Genomic DNA, 23,698 nt, shown 5'->3' on the forward strand with positions numbered 1-23,698 from the left:
TTCATCCTGTCCCGGTCTCTAATTTTTAGTAAGTTAAAATATGGTCTCCCATGCGTGAATCCTGACCAGTGTCCTTGTGTCACCCTTGGTGGTGCAAAGCATCCCTGTCAGCTTGCACTGGTGTGTCTCTAACATGCAAGAGGGGCTCTGGGGCTGGAGGTGTAATGGAAATGCTGCAGACATTGATGCTGCATGTTTCTGGCATTAAATAAACTTTGGAGATTGGGAAACATCTCCCTGCAATAAACATCAGAGGAAGGAGCCTGGCACAGCAATCTCCCACTAATCTCAGTGACTTCATCCTCCTCCTCTCTCCCCACACATCATCCCAACAAAACCCTTGGGATTCCTGCACGTCCACCTCAGGACTTCATCTTAAATGGTCAAAGCACACACGCCGTGGACGTGCTGCACCCCATCATGGAAAGCCAGCAAATTCATCATGGCAAAATTTCATTTAACCCGCTTTTACTTCCCAAAGAAGCTCAAAATAGGCAGACATTTTGGCTGCCTCCTCTCACAGCCATGGCCCTGGGGCCAGGCGATATCACTATGGGGCAGCCGTAGGGCCAGTATCACCCCGTCACATGTGGCACTGGGGAAGGGGTTGATTGGCAGCAGCAACATGTTTCAGCATGCTGGTGCAAAGCCCTTATCGGGAACAGCAGTCCCCAATCAGGAAAAAACAAAAAACACCAAACCCAAACAAATATAAGGAGCACCTGAGGAAGGGGCCGGCTGGCCACTCCCAGGGGTTGCAACCCCCAATGATAGTTGCAACCCCACAACCTTAATTAAGCCACTGGTGATGCAAAAGTGTGTTTTCTTTTTCCCCTAAAAAACATGCGTACAACACCATGCCCTAAACTTCACATTTTCCCTGCAACCACGGTCCCCACAGCTCCCCAGCTTCAAGGCTGCCACCCCCAGCCTGGGAGCTTTGCCATTCCATCTCTGGCTGATGGCACGCCCAGGGCTCATCCCATCTTCAAGGTGGTGGTTCAGGCATGATGCAAGCCCGCAACTGGATTTACTGGATTTTGTGCTGGCTTTGCCCAGGAAAGGAGCCAGAAGCCTTTTCTGAGTGCTTTCCCTTAAGCACCCTTTAGAAAGAGCAAAGCATATTTTTTACCCCAAAATAGGAGGGAGGAAGAACGTTTGCCGTTCCTTTCATCTTCCCCGAGATCTCCCCCCTTGCTCCTGGTGGTCACAAAAGAGCTGCTGGCTTCAAAATGAGGCAGGAAGCTGCAGAAATTGCTCTCAGCGCAGAAATTTGCCCTCAGCAAACACATTTTTCTCAGCAAAAGGGGAAGATTTTATTAAGTTAAGAATTGAAGGGTGTGGCAGAACAGCAGCTCCTCTGCCACTAAAATGTCGGGCTCTCCCCAGCTCGAGGGAGGGTGAGTGGGGAGGCTCCAGGAGCTGAGGCTGTGCCAAGGCAGAGCTGAAGGACAGTCACTGAGAGCTCCATCATGCAGCCTCGTGCCAAGGTCTCCTCTTTCAAAGTTGCAGGTAGGTGCAGCTGCGGCAGGCGGCCTCCTCCTATGGCTTGGGTGTCTCCTCCACTGGGTGCTGGGGCAGTAGTGTTGTTACGTGTCCCCATACGTCCCCATGGGGCCCCAGAGACAGGTGAAGAGAGGGAACGGGAGTGCCAAAGGCAGATACGTGGCTGGGAGCAGGGGGGGCTGAGGAAGTGGGGAGTATATTCTCTTTCTCTGGTTAGAAAATGCTGGTGACGTAGAAGCTTTCCCTCTCCATTTCCTCTTATTCTCAAGGGAAAACAAAATTCTTCTATAAAATATAATTTTCACATATAAAATCCTGAAGAAGGTGCATGTAAGGAGCCATTCCAAATAACGTGCTCAGATACGAAGGCAAAAAGGTTTTGGAAAGGCTTCATCGAAAGCTTTGGGAGGGGAGTGAGGAGCTGGCTGAGGAGAGAGATGTGTCGCCAAGGTGACAATGGATGAGACCCAATCTCCCTCTCTCCTTAAGTGAGGAACGGAGCAAATAAAAAACAAGAACAGAGAAACAAATGAAGAAGACCTAGAAAGAGAAGGAAAAAAATAAAACAGGTTAAGGAAAGATCGCACTCAGCACAGAAATGCTGTCCTTTCTGCCTCCACTCTACGAGGTTCTGACATGCTTGGCATGCCTGCTCTGATCCCACGTGTCTCAAGATTGGTCAGCGCCCACCAGCAAATGTTGGCAGAGCAGTGTGACCCCAAGCCTGATGGCCACAGTGTTCAAGCAAGTTGAAGGCTTGCTCTGGACACCAGAACATGCATAATGGCTTCACACTGCCCTATCCCTATGCTTGCCTCTGCAAGAAGGAGGAAGATGGCTGGGTCAAGCCATAGCCACACTGACCACCAAATGGAGCAAGAGGAAGATGCCTTGTCTCTATTCCTCTGTCAAAAGTAAGTGGATCTCAGCCCCTCAAGCCTGGAGGGAAGAACATAACAGCCCCTCAGTGCTCACCGTTAATTGCTGATGCTGTTGCACAGTGATTCCTTCTCCTGCAGGGCTGCCATGGCCAGGCGCAGATGCTCCTTCAGCTGCTCAATCTCTCGCTCTGAGCGCACCTTAATATGATTCAGCTCTGCATAGACGTCCTGGTATTTCCCTGAGGCAAATCTCTTGTCCTGCCAGGCAGGGAGAAGAGTTAGCAACTCTCAAGCTGGTATTCAGATGTCAAGGTGAAGCCAGTGGGTGAGGGAGGACACAGCCCAAAGCCTGAACCTCAGCCCAAACTGGGCAACGATTTCACAGAAGCACACATACAACAGCCCAGGTTTGAAAGGACCTTGAAAGATCAGCTGGTTCAACATTTTATGGGATAAGGGAGCCTAGGTGAACTTATTGAGAACCTTGTCCAACTGCCTCTTGGAAACCTCCAGTGGTGGGGATATCACCATGTCCTTGAGGCGGTTGTTCCAATGAATCACTGTTCTCAGTGTTAAAACAAAACAAACTATATATCAAGATGAAACTTCTGGTACGGCTTACACCCACTGCTGCTCGTCTTCTCCATGGGGCTCCTCATGAAGACAGAGCTCCACCCTCCTTGTAGCCACACTTTAAGTCCTCCTAATGGAATACTACAGTGAGACAGTGTCGCTCAGAAGAAAGCAGGGACAAGGAGCACACATGACACAAGGGTTTGACCTGAGCATCCAAATGACCCTGTCTGAAACCTGCAGCCACTGTGCTGCCTCCTAGCCCCTCTACTTTGCTGTAAGAGAGAGAGAGATGCAATACCCAGTCCCAGCCAGCAGACCCAGGGAAGCACCAACCTTTTGCATCATCTGCAGCTCCTCCCGGAGGCACTGTACCTCCTTCTTCAGGTACTGGAGCTCATTCTCCTTCACACGCAGCAGCACCTGGCTCAGGAGAGAGGAGCAGGCGGTGACTCAAGGCAGGGGGAAGCAGAGAGACACACAGCCTGGGTAGTGGCCGTCCTCCCTAGCACAAGTGTGGTGGTGGAGGAGGAAGGAAGCGGGAAGTGATGCATAGTGCCCCAGGAGAGACACGCAGGGGAAGCTTGCGCACCTCCTTCCTGCACAGTCCTGCAGCCTTGCGTGGCTCCCAGTCCCCTCTACTCTGAGCCCAAACTGCTGGGGACATCCTAAGCACCCCATACCTCCAGCTCGCAGGAGCTGCGCTCATTGTTTTGCGGAGATCGGTCCCCAGAGCACCGCGAGGTGATGAAGCTTCGCAGCTTTCCAATCTCATCCGACAGGCGGATCTGCAGCTCCTGCAGGCAAAAAGGCAGATATGGCACAGCCACAAGGCTCTCTTGCTGTCCTGGCCCCAACAACATATTCAGAGGAGAATAATATGAATAAAGAGACACCCCATTTAGACAGGGGCAGTCCCAGAACGAGGATGCTCTGTGGTCCCTACGGGCAGGGAAGCCCCTCTCTTGCCTGGTTCTTCCGGAGGAGCTGCTTCCCCTCTTGCTGGCAGTGCTGCAACGTCTGTTCCCGCTCCTCTGCCTTCTCTGTTAGCTGCCCAATTTCCAGGCACTTCTGAGAGTACTGCTCTGACAGCACCTGCAGCTCCCGCTTCAGCGAGTCTACATCCAACCTGCCAGAGAGGCACAAGGTTGTTGCTGCCCTTCCACCATTGGTGTCCCATGCCATCAATAGGCTCTGCCCAAAGCACTGAGCAAGGGAAGTAGGAGAGACTTCTTACTGGTGCTGCTTCTGGAGGGCGTCTGTGACAGAGCCACACTGCTGAAAGCTTCGTGTCCTGCCCAGCTCCTTGTTCATCTCCTCCCGGTGGGCCTTCTTCAGTGCTTCAATGGCTGCAGAGGGATGCAATGGGAGACACAGGATCAGGCTATGCCAGCTTGGGCACATCTGGAGAAACCCAGCTAGGCAACTGAGCCAGCTCTTGGTGCCTCAGGCTCAAAGATGTGTCTCTGCACTTCCTCCTCCTTCCCTCTTGCCCTCTGGGCAACTCCCACCTCCCAGAATTATCCCAAAGCACCAAGTGCTGCCAAGGAGATTAATAAATGGCATCCCAGCATGACCAGACCTTGCAGCATAGGCTGGAGAAAAGCCAAGCTTCCTCTAAGACCAAACAGCAGGCTCAGCAGTAGGACTCAAGTTACAAGACTTTTGGGACAGGAAGGTGACAGGTTTCTGGCAGAAGTCAGAGACATTTGGGAGAGGTGGAAGGAAGTGGGGACACATCTTGCTTTCTGCTCCTACCTGCTGCTGTTGCTGCAGCCTCCTCTGCAAGGAGCCGCTCCTTCTCCTGCCGCAGCCGCTCCATTTCTCGCTGATGGTGCCTCTGCAGCTCCTCCATCACCTGCTGGTGTGACGACTCCATCTCAGCCAGGCTGCGCTCACAGGCCTCCTGTCATGCCGGGGAAAGGACAGTAAGATGGAAGAGTGAGGGTTGTGAAAGTGGCAGACACATTACAACACGGAGCTGCATTGGGGCAATCAGGTGGGATACCACGGCAAGGTTCAGGTTGAGGTTAGGAAAAGGTTCTTCACTGAGACGATGGTTGGGACAGGGTAGTGGTCATGGCACTAAACTGCCAGAGTTCAGGAAGCTCTCAGACACAAGGTTTGAATTTTGGGTAGTCTTATGTGGAGCCAGGAGTTAGATTCAATGGTCCTTGTGGGTCCCTTTGAACTCAGGATACGCTGTGATTCTAATACTCTAAGACATGTGGACAGGAGGACAGGCACCTTGTTGAGATGTTGTTTGACTCTGCAAACCCTTCCCTAGTCCAGGGCCATTTGGAGACAAGTGAGATCCCTTCCTGTGATGTTTTTTTCTCCTGGTACTTTTATCACCAAACACAAACATTCAGCTCATAAATCTTGTGAGCCTTGCATGCTCTGGAGAGGAAAAAACATTCCTCTTCTGTTACAACTCAGCCATCAAGAGATGCCAAGACCCTTCCACCAGGCTGTACTGCTTGAACCACATCCCGCTATTTACCTTTTAAATAAAGCAGCATCCCCAGAATTGATGGAAACTGAGCCTCTGCTTCAGAAAAGTGACACCTTTCCTTTGGCTGGGCGCTGTTACAGACACCTCCCTCCCCATAGCCTGACTGCTAGTGATCTTCTTGCACAGCTCATACTTTTTTCTGGTGGCTGGCCCTTTCAATGCCCAGTGCTGTAGATAAGTTGTGTTACAGCAAAGCAAGACATTTCCATCTTGGACTTATGCCCCAAGGCCCTTGAGGAGGATTAGCCTGCGATCAAATCATGCCAAAACATTATTCTTAAGAAGCTGTTGAATTCACCAGCTTGTTCTCCCCCTCTTTCAAATGGTTCTAAGGCAAACTGAGAGAGAATGAGACCTTTTGGGAAAGGTGAAGTTCAGCCTCAGGAAGAAATGCTATTTCTCCCTGCTCCTTTTTGTTTTCTTTTGACCACATGGAGACCCGTGAGCTGTAAGTGCAAACTGAGATCGTACAGCATCAGTGAACTGCTCCATGTGACTTGTGGTTTTATTTGGGCTGGGTGCAGCCAGTCCATTGCAACAGGAGCTCACCAGGAACCCAAATTCCCTTCCCTCAACTATGACAGATCCTGAATTCCTGACAGCATGTGCATGCCACTGCCTCCTGCCAACTCCAGCCTCTTTAATACACACGCTAGCCTTTATGTAATTAACATTGATCACAACCGAGCCTATTTAGGGCCACCATGGCAACCCAATGATTAGCGATACCTGCTTGGCAATGAGTCCAGGCTCCGGCATTTCCCAGCCTGGGGCTCACCCATCCTGCTCACCTGAGAGATGTACCCCCGGGGCATGTGGCCATCTCCCTGGGACTTGGCAGCTTCCCGAAGGCTCTCGTTTCGGGCCCGGCAGGACTCCAACTGTGCCCGCAGCGACTGGACCTGTGCCAGGGACAGAAGAGAGATGCTCAAACTCTTTCCCAGGGCTGGGAGGTGATGTGTTTGTTGACTTGGGAACAGTTCAAGACAGGAGATAGCAAACACACTGCCAGGAAACAGAGATCTACGCAAGCGATGCCACCAACACTGGTGGCCTTGCTCTTCTGCAGAGCCACCAGGGAGGAACAAAGCTGCAGGGATCGCGTCCACCAGAAAACCACCTTCCAAAGTGCTCTCACCTCTTTTTTCAGTGCCTCATTGGCATCTCCGTGGTTCCCCTTGCCCTGGTTCAGCAGTGTTGTCAAGGGCACTCGCCGTGAGTCCTTCAAGGGCAAGCGCTCCAGCTCCAGCCACTTCTTCTCTATCTCCTCGTTCAGCCGAGCCCGCTGCTCCTCTGAAAGTGGGGCAGCAGGCAAGTCTGGCTCCTCCACCTTGCGGGACAAGTTTCCCCCTGGGCCATCACTGTTGGAAACCCTGCCATCAGGACTCTCAAACCACTTGCGCCTCTCCTCTGAACGCACTGCCAAATCCCGCTCTAGATCCTCATGCTTGGACACTCGCTCTGACACCCTCAAGCTCCCTCTTGTCCTCGGTGGGGACCCCTGATTTTGGGGATCCTGCTGCAAGGGGGACAGTTCTACATAGTCAAAGGCATGGCGTGGCCCATCCGCTTTCCAAGTGCTGCCTTTGGTGCTTCCCTCAGAACTTGGCTGCTGCTGCTCGTCCACTCGCAGTGAGCTCTTTGGTGGGACGCAGTTACGGATTGTGTTTTCCTTGTTGCAGTCAGATAGCCTGAAACCACAACAATAACATGTGAAGGACAGACACTGCAAAAGAACAGACAAACAGCCCCCTTGCATTGCTGGTTAAACGCAAGGCTCAGCTTTTGCTCAACTCGGCCTTGTGAAAAACCTTGTGTGAGAGAAAAGTGGTTGCATCACATCACTTGGCAGCTCTGTCTGCATGTATGGGTAAACAGGCTTTCCCCAGGAGGTGGGGAGGATTCACCCTGAGCCCCAGCCAAGCTCCAGCAGCAAAATGGAGCTTAAAAAATGGGTTTTGGGGCAGGCTTCTGCGGGCAGTGTGAGGAACTGCTGGTTTTCCAGAAAAAGGTAGATGTGGCACTGAGGAAAACTGTTTGCTGGACATGCTGGTGATAGGCCAGTGGTTGGACTATATGATCTTAGTGATCTTTTCCAAATTGAACAGATCCTACGATTCTGCTCAATGAAATATCTTGCTGGCAGACAGGAGCCTGCCAGCACGCTGTGTCCCCCAGAAAGCATCACCTCCTGCATGCCCATCACTCTCATCATCACAGCCCCGCTCCCCCCTTCCCCAGGACCTTTCAGCGTCCTCCTGAAGAAAGGGACAACTGGGAGAACCATCAGCAGGCAGCTCTTACTTGGTGACATCTGGAGCACTAATGGGGCGCACATTCTTCCTCAGAGCCTCAATCCAGTTGCGTCGGATGCCTGAGGTCATGGCTGACAGTGTGAAGATGGCATCCTTCGTCTGCAGCGGAGACAGGACACAGGCTCTGTCACCACTCAGCAAAGGGACAGCTGGCTGCACTCTGAGCCTTTGAGTGCTGGACACACCACCAACTACCCCTGCCATCCTGACACCATGAAGTTTGCACTGCCCGAATTTCTGTGTCAGGGATGCAGACAGGGAAAGAGCAGCCATCTCACCCAGGCATTCCTCAGTGCTGCACTCCAGGCACTTACATGTATCTGGAAGCCATAGTTGCGTTGCACCGCAAATTCTGTCACATCTGTGCAGGAGCGGAGATCGATTTCACCATCAAGGTCATCAGCCTGAAAGCACAGCCACCCTCTTGGGTGTAAGCAAAGCCCATCTCTTAAAAAGATCCTGCCACCTGCCTGCACCCTAACCAAAGCATGGGAAGAAGAAGAGTGGCAAAGCAGCAGGGCAGCCCATTTGCCCCTGTGTCAGCCTTTCTCTTCACTTCAAACCATGACAGCCCCCAGGGGCTCTTTAGATGGAGAATGATGGGTCAGAATAAAGTCTCAAGGAGATGCTAGAGCTTCACTGGAATGGGACAGATTCCCTTGTGTAGATATGAGGTGCCTGTGCTAGTGATAATGTTCCTCTCCCTGTCACTACGAGGACAAGGGCAGGAAAGAACAGAGGGGTGAGGAGACGCCACCAATGCTTACCTCCTCGGCATTCGAGTCCCGGTAATATCTCAGGCTTGAGTCGGTCAGCACGAACCAGTGCTTCTTCCACTGCCAGCAGATGGGTTAGGGGGAGGAAGGGGAAAAGACAGGAGGGAAATGGATAGACAGTTACTGAGGGAAGTGCAGGAACAAGGAGGGATGTGCTTCCCTTTGACCTCTCCGTTTCTAGGCTCTGCCCCCCTTTTCTAGGTCCCTTCCAAGTCCCCATAATAACCCTCAGCTCAGAGTGCACCCAATACAATGCTGGGTCTCTCAAGCATGAGTTACCTGCAGCAGGAGCAAGCACAATGAGAGGGGAAGGGAAAAACCACTGCTCACACAAGGAACTCGACCAACAGGGCTAGGGCAAGAAGTAGGCTTCGGGTAGGGCTTACCTCTCCTGGCTTGTCCAGGATGGACATCCATCCTTTCTTGAAATTGAGGAGATCTGGCTGGAGAGGAAAGGACAAAGCAGAGGTTTAGTGCATGCTGGAACCCACAAAAGGTTTCTGCATGCTGGGGGAGTGGGAAGCAGAGTTCTCATAGGGGGAATAAGAAACAAGAAGAGCCCCACATTGCTTTGAGGAAATATATGGGGGTTTAGTTTAGGACCCAGTGGTGGAGGAGGACTGCATTTAGCAATCATTCCTGTAAGAGGAAACAGAAGATAAGGAAAGAGTAAAGAAAAAAAAAAAAAAAAAAAAGGAAAATATGCAGCAGGGAGGTTTCTACAAGGTGCCTTGGAGATATTTATTTAGAGATAGGAGAGAGAGATAGGGGTGAGGAAACTGTGTGGAAGGGAACACAGCTCTGCCACAAGCCAGACCAGGCTTTGGAGAAGGACACAGGGAAGCAGGCACATTTTGTCCCAGCCTGGGCATCCATGCCCCAGGGGTACCTCCCACAGCACCTTCCCCACTGCTCACTTATTACAGCCTTATAGCGGCTCGCTATGAACCAGCCCTCACCACAAAGGTGCAGGAGGCAATTTAACAGCTGTGAAAACACACAGCGTGTCAACGCTTTGCCTGAGGCTGAAGATCAAATTGGAATTACAACCAGAGCTGGAGAACAAATCCTGTCTGAGATGCTGGGGACTTTGCTCCTTCTAGAGCCCACCCTCTGCCCAGCCCTGGCCATGGTTATGGAGAACAAGCAGGGTTTCCTCCAGCTCACTCCCTTCTAAAAAGTTCCCCCCCACCCTTCACCTCCTCCTAACCTCACGCCACTTGTCCGGCATCCCAACCAGTTCAGCTCCTTCCAGAAGTGCCGTGCTGGAGAGCTGACTCAGGGCAAATGCTCTCCCTGACTTCGTCCTCAGCCAAGCAGGCTGGAGCTGCTCCTCCTCCCAGCTCTGCTGCTCCAGCTCCTCCCGAGCTGGCAAATAACTCAGCCCACCACTCAACTTTGTAAAGTAGGCACGAAGAGCAGAGGTGGTGAATGGCTGGAGACCACGTGCATCCCCTCGTCCACTCCCCTAGACCCGGACATCCCCACCGCCCTGCAAAAGTTCTCTGAAAATTAATTTCTTCCCCGTGGCGACAGCTCCACCCTTTGTGCCGTTATCCTTTCCAATCCAGTGACTTCAGCACTGACTCCAGGCTGGGAGCGGCAGGAGGGAAGGAAAGGAGGCGAAACGTTTGGCGTGACCTTCTCTCCCAGCATACACGTGCGTGGGGCAGGAGGGCCAGGCACACTGCCCTATTACTGTCATGTACTGGGGGCCAGTAAAGCCCCCAAAGCACATGAATGGTGCAAAACACAACCAGCCCCTTTTTCCCTGCCTTCATCCTCATAGGCACAGCTCTGCCACTGTCCGCAGTATTTCTGGTGGACAAGATACCAATCCACAAAGTGCTTAAAGCTGCTTTTTTCTCCCCCCTGCCTACCACTAATTTCAGCTTTGTACTCTGGAGAGAAGCACTTAGGATATGGGCAGAGAACAGAACGAGATTTGAGCTGAATCCCCCGTCAGAGGAAAAGGCCAGGGCAGGAGGAGGAAGCGGGCAGGAAAGCAGAGCCATCCGGAGATCCGGGGCTGGCTCCAAACAACGAAGATGTGAGGATGCAAGAGGAGGCACCGGGGGGATCCAGCACTGAGCAGGGGTGATGGCTGGTGCAGGGAGCTGGCTGCCTGTTCGGGCTGCCACGGGGATACATGGGCCGCGATAACAGCCTGCAAGTATCTTAAGAATGTAAACACCAAAGAAGGAAAGGAGATAGGGTGGGAGTGGAAGAATGACTCCTGAGTGGTACAGAGAGGGCAGGGGGAAGAAACGGAGGACAGAAGGCGATGGAGCGACAACTCCAGGCCATGGTTCCCACAGCTGCTCGGGCTACAAAGCAACACTTCACTCCACGGGACAGAGGCGGAGGAAGGGACCTCTGGAGGTCACCTGCTGCAGGGTGACCTCACCCCGGGCCGCCTTCCCTCCATCACAAAGGGGTTCCCGGCCGCCCCAAAAGCCCACTTCTTCCCCCAAAGAAACCTGGCTCGGCTAGGAAAGGCCCCCAAAGCCAAAGCACAACGCCGAACCCCTCACCGCCCCACCGCACGGGGAAGGCCGAGGGCCCGGCCCGTCACCTCCACCGCACCCCACCCCCGACCGGGAGGACGGGCAGCCCGGGCACACCGCGGTCCCGCACCGCCTCAGTGCCGCCCACACCCTAGCGGGAGATCCCCCCGGAGCGCGGACAGCCCGGGGGGGTAGGAGGGGGAAGCAGAGCGCCGCGGGGCCCCGTCCCGGACTCACCGTCATGGCGGGGGCGCGGCGGGGCCGGCTGCGGGCAGCCAGGGCGGCGGGGCGGCTTCAGCGGCCGGGCGGCTCCCGCAGCCCCACCATGCCCGCCCGCTCGCTCCGCCGCCCGCCCCGAGCTTTTCCGAGGTTTTTTTTTTTTTCCCCTTCAAACTTTTTTTTTCTTTTTTTTTTTTTTTTTTCCTTTCCTCCCCTTCCCACCCCAAACTTCCTGGGAGGGCCCGGCCCGGCCCAATGGCAGCGGGTGGCCTCCGGCCCAGCCGCCCCTTTCCCGCAGCCAATGGAGCCGGCGGGGCGGGCGGGGAGCCCCGGGCACTACCTTAGTGCGTTTCTCGCTGGTGCTCCCGTGTGGAAGCCGGCTTCCCGAGGAGCTCTGCGGTGCGCTGGAGCTCCCACCCAGCTGCGACTGCGGGGAGAGAAAGGGAGAGCTCAGCCTGAGCTTCTATGTCCATCTCCTCCCGTGTCTCCCAGTGCTGGAGCAGAAACACTGCTTCTCAGACCTCAGGAAAAGGGGTGTGCTGGTTCCACACCTGGCAGCCAGGCCCCTGCCATTTCTATTTTCACCCCTCCAACCTACTCTCTTCACTGCCAGAAAGACATGGAAGCCCTGGAGTGTGTCCAGAGAAGGGCAGTGGAGCTGTGAGGGGTCTGGAGCACAAGTCTGATGGGGAGCAGCTGAGGGAACTGGGGTTATTCAGTCTGGAGAAAAGGAGCTCAGGGGAGACCTCATTGCTCTCTCTAATGACGTGAAGGGAGGTTGTGGTGAGGTGGGGGTTGGCCTGTTCTCCCAGTTAACAGCGATAGGGTGAAAGGGAATAGCCTCAAGTTGCCCCAGGGGAGGTTCAGGTTGGATATGAGGTGGTGTTGCAGTGGTACAGGCTGCCCAGGGAGGTGGTGCGGTCACCATCCCTGGAGGTGTGGATGTGGCACTGAGGACATGGTTAGCAAGCAGTAGTTGCAGTGATTCATACTCACGTGATATACGAGGAATTTCTTGTTCTCCCAATCGCTTTCCAATGGTTTCTCTGGGTTGTTTGAGCCATAGCTGTGCTCAGCCCCTTTCCAGTCATCTTCCAGTCGCTGTGCTGGGCTCTCAGGCCTCCTCCAGCTGTCATCCGGCCGTGGCCAGGCATCCGCGTACCTAGCAGGGCTCCTCCAGTCCCTTTCCAGCTGCTGCATCAAGTCCATGTGGCACAGTGACTTCTCCTGCCCCCTCCAGTCTTTCTCTGCCTTCTGAGCCTGGCGGGCATCCCCACGGCCCTTCCAATCCTGCTCTGGTGGCCGCATTGGGCTCATGGGATGCAAGGGCTTCCCTCGGCCTTTCCATTCATTGTCTGTGCCCTTCCCAGCATGGGGAGGCTGCAGTTTATCCCGGAGGCTCCTCCAGCTGCACTCCAGCTGCTTCCCAGACGTGTCCCCCCGTTGTCTCTCTGCCCCCCGTGCAAGGCCAGGCTGAGAGATCTCCTTTTGGCTTTTCCATGTGCCGTCTGTCCGTCCTGTAGGACTCATGGAGCGTGGTGGCCAGGCTCCTCCCAGCTTGCTTCCATCTATCCTCTTCACAAGGCTCGGGGGGTGCAGGGTGTTCCCCCAGCTTTTTCTCTCAGTGGCTTTCCCCATGCTTCCAGCCTGCCAGGAAACTTGGTTCCTCTCTGCTCTGTTCCTCCAGTCCTTCTCTGTGTGCTGGGAAGGGCTCTGAGTTCCTCCTGGCCTCCGTTCCAACCTAGATGTTGGGCTGGGGGAGCGTGGGCTGGGGGATCGTGGGCTGCTGCCTCCCCTCTCCAGCCGCTGAGTAGGACTTGTGGGCTCCTGGGGCTTCCTCCAGTCCCTCTCCACCCGTGGAGATGGGCACATGGGGCGCAGGGGGACCCCGGCCCTCTCTGTTTGTCGAGCCGGGCTGGGGGAGCGCCGGGGCTCCTTGGAATCTCTGCTGCGTGACTCAGGGTGCCAGGAGAGCCGCTGACCCTGGGGACACACAGGACAGAGAGCAAAGGGAACACAAGCGATAGCAAGGATGGAGGTAAGAGAGCTGGGAGACAAGTTGGTTGGGTTATGAAAAGTGTTGCAGAACCTGCACCCCTATGCATAGAGCCAGCTTCTATCCAAGAGAAGCCTCTTGGACCCAGGAATAGGGGAACACGTGGCAGGAGAAAGCAGCCAGGACTCACCTCCCTGGGCAGGCTGGGGCTGGACTGCCTCCGAATGACTCTGCCTTTGCTGGGTGGCACTGGGGTCTTGCCATCCAGCCGCTCCACGCGGCCCTCCTCCAGTGCCTGGAAAGCCTCCAACGTCTCAGATTTCCTGCAGGCACACACAACCTGTCTGGCTGCTGACTGAGCCCCACTCCAGGCCTACATCTCTGCCTGCCCCAGATGTTGGGGTCTCCACCCTATTGTTGTAACCACCCCAACTTCCTCATCCACATCTTCTTCATGCCAGTTCTTTGGGTCCTCTGCACTTTGCTCCTTCCTGTCTCATCCACTGCCCGGTCCCTGTTACACCTTTATATGCCCCATGCCACCTTTGGGCTGCGATTTTGGAGCCACTTCTGCTTCTCCAGCTGAAGACTCACATGGGGACCTCTCAGCTTCCCTAATCCTACTAGGATTTGGGAGCTTCTTTCTCCTTTCCCCATTTCCCAACTCTGCAGCTCCCAGGACATAGCTAGGAGCTTCAAAGCTGAGCTGTAACCCCCAGCCCTGCTCTCTCCAAGCCATGAAGTGACCCGTGGAAACGACCCACTGCAGAGCTCTCTATTGCTCCTCACCTGCGCTCACAACCAAATATCCTCTCCACCTCCACTCGGCCAGGGCTGAGCGTGCGAGAGCCACAGCGGTCAGCAGCATCCCCACGTCCAAGGCGCTTGGGTTTGGGCAGGTCTGCCAGCACCGTGTACTCCTGCCTCTCCAGCACACGCTTCCCCTCTGTGCCCCCAGCACTGAGATGCCCACGGGTCTCCCCAGCCCTGGAGGAGGATGCCAAATGCCTGCTGCTGCCTGGACCAGGAGAGGAGCTGCGGCCGGGATGAGGTACAGAGGAAGACCAGGAAGGGTCAGGTTTTCGAGGTTCCAAGGAGAAATAGCCACTCTCTATGCGATGCTTCGCCCAGCCCTCCTTGGGCTTCTGGCTGGCAGGAGCACGCTCTGGGATGGAAAGAAGATTGTTGAATGAATGGTGTGCAATGCTGCTCTACCCACAGTAAAGCAGGGCTTCAGGGTTAGGAACAGGGGGTCAGAGAGAAAACCCAGACTGCATAGTGGGGTGGGAGCACAGCAAAACATGTAGAGAGACAGCAGCCCCATGTTTTATGGTCAGCACACCAAGAGGATCCCACAACAGGAAACCAAACCACATGTACCTGCTTTTGGCACACAGACTTCTTTCCTAAAGCTCGGAGCCTCTGTCCTCACCCAGGATCCAGAAGGAAGGGGCTGACCCAACCTGGCTCTGTCCACCTGCAGCTGTGCATTATCCTTGTGGCCCCTGTAGCTCATTGTGTCCCGCTTGCCTGATCTCAAAGTGGTGTCCAATAGCCTGGTCATCTCCCAGTCCTGAGAGACAAATAAGGCAGGACTTTGCAATGGGGCTACAAGTTACTGGGCTGGAAGGGGGCAAAGAGCATGTGTGAGGAATGAAGAGTCCCAGCTGACCCCCCCAGCATTTTGGGAGCTTCTGAGTATGCCCAGCAGAAGTGGCTCTGAGGGGACGAGGGGGCTAGAACTACTCAAACCAAGAGAAGTACCCATCTCACCCTGCCTTCAGTGTGGCTGTAGGGCTCGGTGCTGGTTTCTCCATGCTGGCCCACAGTGCTGGGGTTGAGTGGGGGCTGTGTCCTACTCTGGTGCCAGCTGTGGAGAAGGAGAGGACAGGCAACTGTCAGCATGGCTGCAGAGCCTGGGGACAGGGAGCAGTCACGAGAAACACAGGCAGAGAAAATGCTCAGCCCTTTTTCCCAGGCAAAGTATAGAATCATCAAGGTTGGAAAAGACCGCTAAGGTCACCCAGTCCAACCATCAACCCATCACCACCATGCCTACTAAACATATCCCTCAGTGCATCGGTGATATCGCACCTCATTTTCCCCATCTTCCCCCTCCGTCAGCCTCTGCCACTCACCCCTCCGCGCCGTCTGCCCGACCCACGCAGACGTACACCTCGCACTGCGGTGCTACGATGCGGACGGCGTCCCAGGGCCCACCTGGGTCTGCGTTGGTGCCGTGCCCCGCCACCTCTGCGTCATGCTCCTGCGAGGAAGGGGGGGATGCAGCCGTGCCATCACCGTGCCGGATATGAAAGCACATGAGGATGAGGACTGGGGGAATCTCTGCTTGCAGCCGCCCTCCAGCATCTCCCCCAGGCCCATTACCTGCAGGGTTTAGGAGCAGTGGTAGGGGGCTTGCCTGCCCTCCCTGTGGCATCTGGATACACTCAGAGACGGCTCTAAGCAGATCGCAAAGGGCTGCAGTAATCTTAGAGGGCCCGGGGGCCAGGGGGAGAGGGCAAGGAGGAAGGCGGGAAGCTCATTACTATTTCATGATCCCCGGCCTGGTGCTCCAAGGGGACAGCGAATGACACGAAACCCTCTGTGAACATGAAACCGGCTGATGCCTGGAGGGATGCAGCGCTCTGCAGCAGAGTGGCTCATGCTGGAGGATAGGGTCAGAACGAGCCCTGCATCACATGAAATGTATCCCCTTCCACCTTTCCTTCCAGGAACAGCTCACTGCAGTCCCAGGGAGATCTGCCAGGACCACGTTTTAGGTAAGAATCATAGAATGGTTTGAGTTGGAAGGGACCAACGGGCCTCAAACAGAGGTGAAATCCAGGATGGGTTCCTACTTTGCCAGTCTCCCTTCCCTCCCCGTTGCTATTTACTTGCACGTATCTGTATTGTTTCATCCCTCCTTCCTTTCCCAGGATCTACAGAGCCTCCCTGCCAATGTGGCTCCAGCTCTGCTCCAAGCACAGTTAAATGATGGAGACCACAAGCCTTTGTGCTAGGGATTTCCATCTCTACAAAGACCCAGGGCTGAACAAAGCAGCTCTTGATGCAGCATTCATGGCCTGCAGGTGGGATGGAGGAGCTCACCTGGGCAGCATGCGGGTGAACCCTTGAGGCACGGAAGCAGTGTTGGCACAGGCTCCTTGCAAATATGTTGGCTTCAAAGTTGGCACAGGGCACATCATTCACCGAACCTGGCATCCTCCATAGGGATGGAGGTGCTCTGGCTGCTGGGCTACTAGGAGCAGCTGGGAGAAAGGAACAGCAGCAGAAAACTGAGCTTTCACTTCCACATATTCAGGCTCCTATGGAAGCACAAATGTTATTCTCAGACTGAAGCTTGCTGCACTAGGTTGGCCATGCTAGAATCAAAGGGCAGCCAGCTGCAAGGCCATCAGTATGACCGCATAATAAAAAGGTATGTACCTGCAGGAGCCTTTTTTTTTTTTTTTTTTTTTTTTTAGAAAGGGACACTGTTCTGCACCCTTCAACAGGTTCTAATGCAGACAGCTTGGGGAAGACACGATTTCTTGACTCACGCACAGACCTGAACCCAAGCACTCACTTGCAAGCAATGCAGAGAGAAAGAGCCCAACATCCAGCTGTGCCCTCTGCTTCCACACGTGGTAAGAACCCAGAGCATCCCACTGCCTGATGGGCAAACCGTTGCTCCCCACATCCCGCAGGGCTCTTGGGGCCCACTGAGCTCCCCATGGCCTCTAGCACTCGTGCAGCCGTAGCTACCCTTCCCAGTGCACCCCAGTACCTCCAGTTCCCCACGACTCCCAGCACCGCTCTCCCCGCCGAGCTCCCCATTGAATGGAGCTCCCCGTGGGAATTGCGGGCAGCCAAGCCCCGCCCACTGTCCTCTCATTGGCCTCGACCGGGCATAGATTTGAATATTGCCCTCTGAGTGGCTGCCTGGCGGCGCGCCGGCGGGCACGTGTGCGGGCACCCACGTGTCGGTGGCAGCGGTTGGGCGATCGACCCGAGCGGGGCCGGGAAGGCAGTGGGGGGCTGCTGCTTTTTCCTCTCGTCTCCATCCCCTGCCAGTGAGCAGGCCTGGGACTCCTGCCCCAGGAGATGCTTAACATCTGCAGGATGGATCTGCAAGCACTAGGACTCCCTGCTAACCAGCTTCCTCGGCTCTCAAAAGCTCTCGTCCCGCACCCCTTGAGGTTTATCCCCGGTTCCTTTTTTGCAGCAGCACTAAGACTGCGCTGCATGGAGCCTTAGCTCAGTACAGTCCACAGGAGCAACACGGCACACCTCACACACACTGCAGCTTCATCTTTGCACTAAGCTCCAGTTTCTCCATGACTATTTGACCTCCCTGTCTCGTTTTGATCCTCTGTAATCCCAACCACATTTTTGTGCATGCATGTGTGCAGAATCACAGTCTAGCCAGCAAAAGCCATCATGCATGGACACATCATATTGGAGCTTCACATCCTTTCCATGCGAGCTCTTGGGCAGTAGCACCACCACCACCCAGGTCCCCTATCTCTGGGGACAAGGCTGTGGTTGAGTGTGGGCATTGGGCACAACTGGGTGACCCTGGGGCACATTGTGGTCATGGTGATGACTTTTTAGTGCAGCAGCCACACTAGCACAGTGATTTTTGCAAGTAGGACATATTCAGAAGCAGCTTCCTCATCAACAACTGGAACTCATTTGTGAGCAGCCAGAAGGAAAAAGCAACAATAACACTGAAAACTGTCTTGAAAAGGAGGGGAAGCAGCAAATGACACAATGACTCTTGCACAGATAGACTTTAAACCACATGCTGGATGGGCCTGGCAACTGCTTCACACACAAACTCGTGTGTGAGCTGGTATCCTTCCCCCAGCATATCCTGGAGTAGCTCAATTCCAGCTCTGCACATAACAAAGCGGGCGAGGGATGAGTCAGTAATTCACATTACAAAATCAAGCTTGAATCAATCAGATGGAGAAATCAATAGCACAGCAAACAATACTTGTGGTTAACTCCATATAGGATTTAATGGTTCTGCTTTTCCACTTTTTTTTTTTTTTTCTTCCCCTCAGCATGGAAGGCTTTTCAGGATTTTAGCTGTGGCTTGAGAAAGGCTCAGAAGTTATTAGGGCCAGTATTCTTCTAAATCACCTGGCAGCAAAATAACAAATACCTCAGGGTTGCTGAGGCCGCTCTTAACATCCCATCAGGCTTATAATGAGGTATTTCAACACTGTCCCACTGTCATTCCAGGCTTCCACAAACCCAACCCAAAGTTCACACTCCACGTTTCAGCAGGTTTTGCAGCATGACAAACACATGGACTGCAAACAGCAGCCATTCCAGCTTCAGGGCAAACTCCTTGGGAGGCAAAGTGCAAGTCTCATTGTGCCTCTGGTCACCCTGAGGCACCAAGGAAAGGGGAAAAATTGCTGTACAACCCTGACAACTAGCATCCAAACATGCCATCAGGCTGTCAGCCTTGCCGACAAGTAGTGTTTCTGCATCTCTGAAACACCTAACAAGTGAAGCTGAGACAGAAACAGGCTAGTAAGCTGCTGCCTCCACAAGGCCTCCAACACCAGTTACTCTTTTCCCCTCCCATTTCTAGCACAGGCAATTTGCTTACTCACCCACTGCCACGTTTCCAATTTTCTGGTGTGGGTTTTGGCCACAAAGGCCTTTTCCCCCTTCGTCATTTCTGTGTGCCATGCCAGCACACACATAATAAGGGAAGACGTCCCATCCAGGTGCTGGTCAGAACCTAACAGAAGCAGGATGGCCACTGCATCCCACAGACACTACGTGACAGAAGTCAGTGTGCTGCTCAGGCTCTTTTCTCTCCTCTGAAGATTGACTTTATTCTACCAGAAGCATTCCTTACCCCAGCCATGCAGATGCACAGTGACTTCTTTTTCCCTTCTCTTGAAGACATCCATGCTAAAACACATGTAGCAAGGTTTCCAAGCAGAAGACAGCCACCCTGAGGTAATGCACAGCCTCTGCCACTCCCATCCCAGAGAAGGCCACACACATGCAGCAAGGGCAATAAGGGATTTCATACTCCTCTGAGCTATCAGAATTAACATCGGCGCATTCAGCAGACAATGGAATGAGCCATTCCTGCTCTGGCGGGTTCTGTATTACCACAAAAACAGCTCCTAGCTATTCCCTTTCCTGAGCACCAGTAGATTTTAAAGATTTTTTTTCAGCAATAGGAATCATTAACCCTCTTTCCAGCTGGTACTGGTATTAACATAGTTGCTGTTATGCTTCAGTTAAGCCACACGTATTTCTCTTAGCAAAATAACTTCACAGAATAAACTTATTAAATTTCATCTGGGATAGATACCAAAAATCACAGAATGGCTCGGGTTGGAAGGGACCTCAAGGATCATGAATCTTCAACCTCCTGCCACAGGCAGGGCCACCAACCAAAAAAGAAAAAGTATCCTTGCAGAAGAAGAAACATGAGACAAGATGACTCCATATCATCCTGGAAAAAGAATTTACTGCACTGCAGAAATAGCAATGCATTGGTTCACAAGTGGCAGTCTCAGACCCCTGACAGTGTGTTTGTTGCATTCAGTTTTAGATTCTTCCTTTGATAAAGCCATTTAAGGGTTATGCCATACAGAGAATCTGACCTCCAACAGAAGATTTCAGAGATTCTGTGGCACCTAGGTACTTAATTGGAGACCACTGCAAAATAAACGCAGTGTCTCGTGCCTGTGACCAACACACAGCAGGTTAGTAAGGCTAAACTGGGCTCAGAGGGCCAAATAAACAAGGTCCTCGATCATTATGAAGGGATCACAAAGAACAGCATCCCAGCTGCTGAAAACAGTCCCAGCTGCAGCTCTGAGCACCTGGTTCTCCATTAATCTTGGTCACGGCCCATTTTGCCCGTCAGCCGCCGTCGCTGAGTCTTAGTGGTTCGCCTCATGCTGGGTTTCTGGATTTTCTTAAGTGGACCTTGCCCACATTGGGGTCGCTTTCCTTTCTTCTTTTTCCGGCTGTGCATGTGCAGCGTAGCAGTAAGAGAAGAGATTCTGGGGAGGATAGAAAGAGAGAAACGTCTGGGCACCAAACTGCAAAGAAAGGTGATTCTAGAATAGCAGCAGGACAGCCCTGTGTGGCCCAACAGGAATGAACGTAAGTAACTGCATGTCCCAAGGGAACTCCACTGTGCTGGGCACCATCCTGACAGGACTGGAGAAGGACTAGACAAACAGTTCAGGGCAAAGCCCGACCTACACCACACCCACCTCACACTGCTGTTACCAGAGATCAATGTCATAGAAACAGACCGGCAGAGGCAGGCTTCCAGACTGCCAGTGCCCTCTGCTGGCTCCTGTCCACCAGCACCCAAGCAGCACAGCATCCCCTCCCTGCAATCACACCACTGATCTGGAAACAAAAGATCTTCCTGATCTTTTGGGCTCACACTGCCCAGCAGCAGGCAGCTAAGTGAATTTATACGTACTTTTCAGATAGGAAAGGGTTTCTGGACTTCTTGGGCATTGTTCTTGCAGGCTTGTTCACCACCTCTTCCCCCTTCTCTTCTTCCTCACTTTTTCCCTTAAAAGAAGAAACAAACACATCTTTATGAACACATTAAAACAAGCAGTCTCACGATTCTGGTGTTTTTGCTACCTTCTTGGTTTCATTCTTATTTGCAAAACACAGTAACAGATCAACACTTCAAATATCACACAAGCCTTGTTCAAGTCTCAAGGTTTTGCCATTGCAGCCCTTCAGAAAGAGACATGCAGCAGGAAGTCCTCCATTAATCAATCCCAAGGTCAATTTCAGCACAATCTTACTGGCCACATCTATTAATTGGAAGTTTCAGCTTTTTCCTTAAATTACTATTAAAGTCTCCTTAACCTGATTTTCAGATTAGAAGATGTCCTTAGAAGTGTAAAAGGTTAACTAATCAATACAGCACTTCTCCAGGGTGTTCAAATCCACTCACAAGTCATGAAGATCAGAAGTACCATAGAGCCTTTATGAAACAAACATGAGACCTCATTTAAAATCTGTTTTGAGAACAGAAGCAACCACAAGTGCAACCAAAAGATTTCTTTATTTGTAGTCCAAACGTAGGTTCATGGAGAGCAGAATCCCTCTGTAACTGTTCACGGACAGGTCACAGAAAATCATGGAGGACAGCCCGTGCAGTGAAGCCTTAATTCTCATTACTGGTGTTGCATCTGGTTTTACAATATTGTGTTCTCCCTATCCAGATCTGTGGCACCTTCTACTAACAAGGTTAATTAGCAAACAATTCCAGGGCGGCTTAGAAGAAAGCTGTTCAAGGATGACATTTCCTCCTCTGTAGTGGCACAATGTACGTTGTGGAGAAATGTGAAAATTCAGTTTCCCCCTTCATCCTCACTCCTAGCTAGCTGCAAGCCTTTTGGCATACTCATGAAGTGCCAATCTAACTAGCCTCGAGAACATTTACAGTTGATGCAAACAGGCAGTCAGCAAGAGGCAGTACCTCAGAGGTGGTCAGTCCCAGCTGGCGTGCTCCTGAGAGGTCCAGGTCACTGATGGTTGTGACTGTTACAATATGGTTTGGGTGGTCAATGTTCACTGACTCTGTCCGCGATGTCACCAAGTGCTCCAGTTCATCAAACTCATCTGGAAAGGCAAAAATATCAGCTTTTCACAAAGTACACTCACAACAGCACCATGCGATACTAGATGCCTGGGGCAGAGTGGCTGGAAAACTCCATGGAGGAAAAGGATCTGGAGGTGTTTGTTAATGCCCAGCTGAATATGAGCCAGCAGTGTGTTCAGCAATGGCATCTTGGCTTGTATCAGAAATAGCAGTCAGCGGGAACAGGGAGGTAACCATCTGCCCATATTCAGTTCTGGTGAGGCCACACCTCAAGTGCTGTGCTCAGTTTTACGCCTCTCACTACTAGAAATACATTGATGCTCTGGTGCATGTCTAGAGAACGACAACGGCACTGTGAGGAGTCTGGAGCACAAGTATGACGGGGAGCGGCTGAGGGAACTGAGATTGTTCACTCTGAGAAGAGGAGCTCAGAAGAGACCTTATTGCTTTCTACAACTATCTGAAAGAAGGCTGTGGCAAAGCGGGGGTTGGCCTCTTCTCCAGATAAAAGCAATAGGCAATTATAGGCAGTGGCTTCAAGTTGTACCACAGGAGGTTCAGGTTGGAGGATTGGATATTATGGGAAATTTCTTAGCTAACAGAGGGGATGCATTGGAACAGGCTGCTCAAAAAGGTGGTGGAGTCACTGTCCCAGCAGGTATAGAAGGAAAGGGCAGATGTATTACTTATTGGTATTATTGGTGGTAGGTGGACAGTTGGACTAGATGATCTTACAGATCTCTTCCAACCTTAATGATTCTGTTTCCTGCACCATCATGCTGGGGGCAGGAGGTCCAGTCTTCGCATGCACGGTTAAGGCATGAAGGGCAAGCTACCTCTCCCAGCCAAGATCTCAATACCTTGGAGATACCTTCCTGCATGCTCCTTCCTGTCCAACTTGCCCAGTTTCCTTTCCCACTAGGGACAGGAGGCCCCCATTCAGCCCATCGCACGAGTTGTTACCCAACTTCTCAGGGGGACACAAGAAGAGTGAGGCAACACCCTTTGGGGTAGGACCACTGTTACAGCTATGTCTGCCCAGCCACAAGGGCTGTTCAGTTTGGTGTCTCTCACAGGCAGTTAACTCCTCTGATACCCATTCTGCTACAAAGGAGCCCAAATCCTACAGGCACAGAGCACATACATACCAAGAGCTTCCTCCCTTTCACGCAGCATCTTCAGGTATTCCTTGTGCCTCTGGGAGAGACAAACAGGTCACTACAGCAGCCTTGTTGTTCTAAGTGTCCATTCCACCCCAACCCCTCCACCCACGAGGGCCCATTCCCCCCCAAGTGAGGGAAGGGAAGAGCGATGGCCCCAGGAAACAGTTGCTACGTGCCTGCCCCACAACCCTGACGTGGCAAAGGGCTCCTTGTCATCAGGAGGAGCTATACCTCCTCCTTCATCTTCCTCTGCTCTTCCTTCAGCTTCCTCTTGATCTCCTCCAGAGCCACCTTCCTCCGCTCCACCTTCCGTTTATGGAAGCCAGTCAGGTACTCCCTAAACACCGGGAACAGAGCAAACCCTCAGCTTCCAGCGACCCCGTTCCCCACTCACTTTGCCACCTGGCACCCCTCGTAACCTCACCTCCGCCTCTCCTCATCAAAAGTCACCACCAGCCGCGACGCCGCGCTTCCAGATCCCTTCTTCTTCTTCTTCCGACCCATGGCTAGCCCACGCTGCCACCACCCCACTTCCTCTTCCGGTCCAAGGAGTCCCCGCCTCTTCCGGTCTCTCCGTTTCCGGCTCCGCACAGCTCTGCCCTGTGGGAGGTGCGGCGC

The 23,698-nt window shown here is 53.1% G+C and overlaps 2 protein-coding genes across 2 annotated transcripts; both read right to left on the reverse strand.

Annotated features, from left to right (window-relative positions):
• Nucleotides 1-1,291: 1,291 nt before the first annotated feature.
• Nucleotides 1,292-16,528, reverse strand: TRIOBP (TRIO and F-actin binding protein). Its single transcript, XM_031554452.2, has 21 exons — nt 16,400-16,528; nt 15,427-15,554; nt 15,062-15,158; nt 14,669-14,861; nt 14,078-14,453; nt 13,479-13,611; nt 12,289-13,275; nt 11,633-11,719; nt 8,953-9,009; nt 8,558-8,626; nt 8,105-8,194; nt 7,780-7,889; nt 6,614-7,166; nt 6,267-6,377; nt 4,719-4,866; nt 4,198-4,309; nt 3,930-4,089; nt 3,644-3,757; nt 3,297-3,383; nt 2,482-2,645; nt 1,292-2,046 (listed from the first exon to the last, which is right to left on the reverse strand). Exons 1-20 carry the CDS (start codon nt 16,511-16,513, stop codon nt 2,484-2,486), a joined length of 3,888 nt encoding a protein of 1,295 aa, XP_031410312.2. The 5' UTR covers nt 16,514-16,528; the 3' UTR covers nt 1,292-2,046; nt 2,482-2,483.
• Nucleotides 16,529-19,779: 3,251 nt separating this feature from the next.
• NOL12 (nucleolar protein 12) lies at nt 19,780-23,664 on the reverse strand. The gene is made up of 6 exons (XM_003202271.5): nt 23,505-23,664; nt 23,312-23,417; nt 23,066-23,114; nt 21,795-21,937; nt 20,775-20,869; nt 19,780-20,340 (listed from the first exon to the last, which is right to left on the reverse strand). Exons 1-6 carry the CDS (start codon nt 23,582-23,584, stop codon nt 20,169-20,171), a joined length of 645 nt encoding a protein of 214 aa, XP_003202319.1. The 5' UTR covers nt 23,585-23,664; the 3' UTR covers nt 19,780-20,168.
• Nucleotides 23,665-23,698: the final 34 nt, after the last annotated feature.

This window comes from Meleagris gallopavo, chromosome 1, assembly GCF_905368555.1.
Source record: "Meleagris gallopavo chromosome 1, MGAL_WU_HG_1.1, whole genome shotgun sequence".
Classification (NCBI taxonomy): domain Eukaryota; kingdom Metazoa; phylum Chordata; class Aves; order Galliformes; family Phasianidae; genus Meleagris; species Meleagris gallopavo.